Here is a 5,497-nt window from a genome sequence, read left to right on the forward strand (position 1 = left end):
CCCCAGGCCCCGCAATACAGTAAAACTGCACATTTTAGAGTGGCCTTTTATTGTGGCCAGCCCAAGGCACACCTGTGCAATAATCATGCTGTATAATCAGCATCTTGATATTCCACACCTGTGAAGTGGATGGATTATCTCGGCAAAGGAGAAGTGCTCACTAACACAGATTTAGATAGATTTGTGAACAATATTTGAGAGAAATAGGCACATAGAAAAAGTCATAGATCTTTGAGTTTAGCTCATTGAAAAATGGGGGCAAACACAAAGGTGTTGCGTTTATAATTTTGTTCAGTGCAGTTACTCTAGATGACATAGCCCCGGCCTCCAGTACTACTGTGAGGAACCTTGGAGTCATTTTTGACCAGGACATGTCCTTTAAATCACACATAAACCAAGTCACTAGAACTGCCTTGAACTCTCTGTTTGATTGTTTGTTGTGTCTTGTTGATGTTTCAGACCAGTTTCCCATTGTTGCCCTTCCACCTAAAAAGTCTCACCCAAATATGAGACCATAAAAACATATCCCTGGCATCTGGAACCACACTGACATCATTATTAGTTTGAATACAAGAAAAACAATTTTTCACTAATGGTGGTTTTGCAGCGCAGTAACTGTTGAAGATGCATCAAATCTGTTGACACTTGCTCAGTCAGCAGAGCTTCAGCTAGAATTTGATCTTAGTTACAACTCTGTAGCTTTATGTATTTCTCACAGGAGCCAGTTTTCTCTGATCTCTATAAATGTGAACATTCTGGATCAGCAGCTCTAGGACGTTACATGGATCCAGCTCAGACATTGTTGTGAGGTAGATCTTATGGGGATGTTACTGACCAGTTTTGCCCAAGCACTGCGTATGGAGTCAGAAGCAGACATATTAAAACTGGCTCTATCACACAGTGGTGAAGGATACTTTTAAAAAAAAAATCCTGGATCTGGATGATTATCTGTATCAGAACCAAATTCTAGTGGATTGTTCAGTGGGGCACATCCTACCACTCCAAAACATTTCAGGAGTTCTCAACATTTATAATTTTATTACTGGATTTTCTGGATTATTTCCAATCTGACCATTTTAAGTGTTTGGACTGTGGCCTATTTGGTTGGCTAAAGATCTGGTTAGACATCATTAATTGGTGAAACTATTTTAAGTTTAATTATATAATACTGTGTTAACCCCTTTATTTATTGAAAGGTGTAGTGAGATCTCATCAGTTGGTCAGAAATTCGATGTATCTGTGAATCTATAACAGTAACCTGCGACTGACCAGTTTCTGAGTTATTGTTTATCAATAAAAATGATAATAACAGTATGGACCTGTCGAGGTGCAGAACTCTCTGTCCGACTCTGGAACAGGCAGCCGCTACCACCGACTCAGCAAGACCTGAACACACAATCAATAATCAGCCAGCAATAACCAATAAAGAGAAAGAGAAAGCAGGAGACAAGGAAACAGGGAGAGGAAGATGACTGAAGGGTAAAACATTGCTTTCCCCCCTCCCCTTCCATCTGTCTTTGACCTCACTCACCCAAGGTTCCATCTCATTCTGTTGCCAGCTGAGACAATGAAGAACTGATTTATGTTAACACACACACACACACAGATGCTCTGATGATGTTCAGCTGCTTCTCTACCACCACACACACACCTTCATTATTGTGCTCAAGATTAAGATCTATGCTACAGAATAAAAGCGTTCAGTTGCTAACACACAGTATATACACTACAGTCGGTGACAGCCACACACAAAGACGCTACAACCTCCTGACAGCAGCAGAACAGGAAGAAGCATCTCTATTGTATTGGAATGATTAGGGTTGGGTATCATTTGTTTGTTTTTTATACTGGTACCTAAACGGTAAGAGAACCAATAATACCTAAATATTATGATAAAAATATAGGCTATATATAAAAAATGATATAAAAACACTTCCTGAAGGTTAATGTTGAGGCCATTACACACATTGTGGTTTGACTGTCAGTTTTGACATAGTTCTTGTTTCATTCTAATAAATTAACAGCAGATAAACGCAGTTAGCACCGGTGAGGCTGATAATACCTTAGCCTCCACTCATCTATGCTGTTTTCAACTATGCTAACTGTTAACGTTAGCGTTATAGCAACATCATGTGATAGCTGCAACACAAGGCGCTAACGTTAGCATCAGGATAAAACCCTGAGCAGTAAAAAAAACAGGTTATACTAAACTAATGGAAATAACGCTACCTGTGGAAACATCCCCATTAGACCCGGTGCAAATATAAACAAATGACGACACTGACAAGAGCTGTATCACTGCACTCCTCTGTTCGTGTTTGTTATTTACAACAGCTAACACAACAGCCCGGGCGTTAGCTGCTAGCTGCCGTCACTGAAAATGAACTGGCCCTTACCCGCTAGCTAACCGAGTCTGTTTCCCCGATTGGAACGGGTTTAAACCAGAATTCCAAAACCGTTTACACCGAAATGTTACCAGACTGAAAAGGGGCACGTCCACGCTCACGACACGGATCGTAATGTTAAATTAAAAAAAAAAATCAGGTGTTTGCTTACCTGTGCCCAGGATGACGATGTCAAATTCAGACGGCAGATCCTCGGCAGCCATGGTGTTAGCAAGCAGACAAGGTCATGTGACAGGGACTGATCAATCGATCAGTCAGACATAATAGTGGAGAATTGTAATTTTCCGGGAAATAGTGAGTCCACAATATGGAGGTCCCCCAGTTGTCTCTGTCCTATGGAGTAACAAGAGACTGACTGCAGCTCAGACAGAAAACAACGGAAGAAGCTTGGTGTCCAGACAGGATAGTGTAGCCTACATCCCAGAGGCAGGTCTACATAGATTTAAATTTTATTCCTTCATCCAACTTCACTGATTAAAGCTAAACCTTGACACGTTGTTCTTGGGTAAGTTTGTAATGGTTTTAAGGGTTAATGTTTCCATTCAGATTGTTGGCAGAAAACATGTTAGGGTCAAGTAGAGGAAAAGCAGAGGTGTCTATGTCTGATTCCAGTTCTCTGGGCTTGTGAAAAAGTGTTCATGGGAAGTCCATGGGTGTCGAGGGCTGTCCAAATCCACACTTCACAAGAGGCTCAGGTAGACTCTCAGAATCCTCTTGAAGTGCAGACTAGACTACCCTTAATCCACAGCTACATGGACTTAATCTAAATAAATAATATGCACCACAATTACAGTGAAGACCTTTGCTTTTTTAATGCAGTAAGACTCCATATTGCATAGACAACATGCAAACCATCTGGAACTGATGCAGAACCTGGAGACGTCACACAGCCAGGTGCTGCAGAGGCTGAAGTTCACACTCTGCTTCCTATTGGACACCGTGCATTGTTTATAATAATGTCACACTCCAATGTGTTTGCTTCTTCCGTGTTCCATCAGATCCCAGCAGTCTGTTACTGGTCTCCTCACTCTGTCAGCTCAGTGTCATGCAGGTTGGCTCAGAATAAGTTTATATTCAAGGTTTTATGTGAATTAAATTAATATATTAGAAGGTTGTACTGACAGCAAGATCATGGTGAATTTATAGTTTACCCTTTACAACATCAACAATATCTTTGTGAACTTTTTCTGCTGGCAGTTTTGAAGGATGAGTGTGTGGCAGAGGAGCCTCCTTGGAGCCTGTGGATGGATTCAGACTCAGGTTTGCCATTACAGTATAGAGCAGGTGAACTGGATAAGGAAAACTGGAGATGGCACCGAAGAAAAGGAAGACACTTTATGACTGCCAAGCTCTTGGGCGGAAGGTCAGTCCTGGAGACCAGTTATAAATAAGGATAAGGATAATCACCTTTATTGGCCAAGTATGTTACACACACGGAATTTGTTTCCGGTACAGAACCGATGGCAGCCATCTGCAGGCGCCACCTCAACCGATGGCTCTAAACATTGGGGGCAACGGGGGGGTTCAGTGTCTTGCCGAAGGACACTTCGACACATGGACCAACCTTCTGGTTGGGAGACAACTGCTCTACCCACCACACCACTGTTTTACAAACTTAAAATTAGGTTTCACTGAGGGTCAGGGGTCTTTCTAGAATGTCTAACACCCGTTCACAACATTAACAAATAAAAAAAACTGGGAAAAAGAGGGAAAATATATATTTGTACTGTAACTTTCCCCTTAACTGGTAATTTGGAGGCTGTGACTGGATGCCAACATTCTGCGTTGTGTCCATGTGGTTCTGTTTTGGAACAGATGGCTTCTTGCACATCCTTTTCAAAGCCCTGATGCTTATGATGATCTGGTGCTAATGAGCCAGAAGATTAAGCATTTTCTTATTTGTGAAACCTATTTTAAAGTAGGCCCAGTGTATAACTTATACACTGGGCCTACTACTTGTTGTATATTTAGTTTTAGCCCAACTCTACATTTCACGTTTATTTATTAATACAATAATTAAAATCAGTATAATATTAATGATTATTATTTCTTTAGATTTCTTGTTTTATTTTAAAATCAGCTGTCAATCACTGACCTGTCAAGTTCAGTCCAAAAGTCCTGACCTCAGTCCCGCCCTCCTAGCCAACGGGACGTTTGTCCGTGTGTGCTCCCGGCCTCTGATTGGGTAGATCCTGATCGGCTGTGGAAGAGAGAGGGGGGTAAAGACAGCAAGCGAGAAAAGGTAGAGGGAGCTTCAGCCAGAGTGGGAATGATCAGCGGAGGAGAGCGGTAGGTCTTCAGTCTCAGACACGGGAACAGAGAGAGACCGGCGGCTGTAAAATCACAGGTAAAAACAGCATATAGAAAAGAAAGAAACTCACTCTTCTTCTTCGGTTTCTACTCCACTATGGCGGGCTCCTCCAACACCCCTCTGTCCCGGACCACCAGTGCGCCCTCCGACCCTCTCTTCCATTCTGACGTGCCTTACAGCGCTTCAAACGCGGCCAGCTCCTCGTGCCTCCCCTCTGCCCCCCTCTCCGGAGCGTTCTTGAGCGGCAGAGTTCCGGCCAGAGTGAGCGGGACGAGCGGCAGCGGGGGCAGCGGCGCTGCTCTGCACACCGAGTGTAGGATGGTAGAGTTGCACGGTGTGAAAGTGGCGTCGTTCACGGTGAATGGTGCGGACCTGATCTGCCTGCCTCAGGCGTTCGAGCTGTTCCTGAAAGACTTGGTGGGGGGGCTGCACACCGTCTACACCAAGCTGAAGCGGCTGGACATCTACCCGGTGGTGTGCACAGTGGAGCAGGTCCGCGCCCTGCGGGGGCTCGGGGCCATCCAGCCCGGGGTGAACCGCTGCAAACTCATCACCAGGGGCGACTTCGAGACGCTGTACCGGGACTGCACCAACGCCAGGTGAGCGGGGGCACGGAGCAGTGTTTCTACACGGGTATTACACTGAAATCCCGTGTCCAGTTGAGGGGTCATCTGTCGAGGCTACACCTGCTTAACTCTGAATATGTCCACCGCTGGACATATAGTGGCATATAGGCTACTCAAAATATTTAGACCCTGGTTTGTTTCCTCAGAGGGAAAGA

At 44.1% G+C, this 5,497-nt stretch overlaps 2 protein-coding genes across 3 annotated transcripts in view; one reads left to right on the plus strand and one right to left on the minus strand.

Annotated features, from left to right (window-relative positions):
• chm (CHM Rab escort protein) overlaps positions 1-2,729 on the minus strand; it is a 46,070-nt gene extending 43,341 nt beyond the window's left edge. The window contains exons 1-2 of the mRNA XM_020613936.1: positions 2,557-2,729; positions 1,320-1,386 (exon numbers count right to left, since the gene is read on the minus strand). Of these exons, the coding sequence (XP_020469592.1) occupies positions 1,320-1,386; positions 2,557-2,608 (119 nt within the window). The 5' untranslated portion in view covers positions 2,609-2,729. The remainder of the gene's footprint in view (positions 1-1,319; positions 1,387-2,556) is intronic.
• Positions 1,426-5,497, plus strand: part of LOC109967962 (dachshund homolog 2-like) — a 15,204-nt gene continuing 11,132 nt past the window's right edge. Inside the window, exons 1-4 of one of the 2 annotated variants that reach the window (XM_020613904.1) lie at positions 1,426-1,861; positions 3,225-3,456; positions 3,603-3,768; positions 4,854-5,315. In XM_020613904.1, the coding sequence (XP_020469560.1) occupies positions 3,375-3,456; positions 3,603-3,768; positions 4,854-5,315 (710 nt within the window). In that variant the 5' untranslated portion in view covers positions 1,426-1,861; positions 3,225-3,374. Of the gene's footprint in view, positions 1,862-3,224; positions 3,457-3,602; positions 3,769-4,590; positions 4,695-4,853; positions 5,316-5,497 lie in introns of those variants that run through there. The other variant, XM_020613905.1, reaches the window with a different exon arrangement.

Source organism: Monopterus albus, unplaced genomic scaffold (assembly GCF_001952655.1).
Source record: "Monopterus albus unplaced genomic scaffold, M_albus_1.0 scaffold140.1, whole genome shotgun sequence".
Taxonomy (NCBI): Eukaryota; Metazoa; Chordata; class Actinopteri; order Synbranchiformes; family Synbranchidae; genus Monopterus; species Monopterus albus.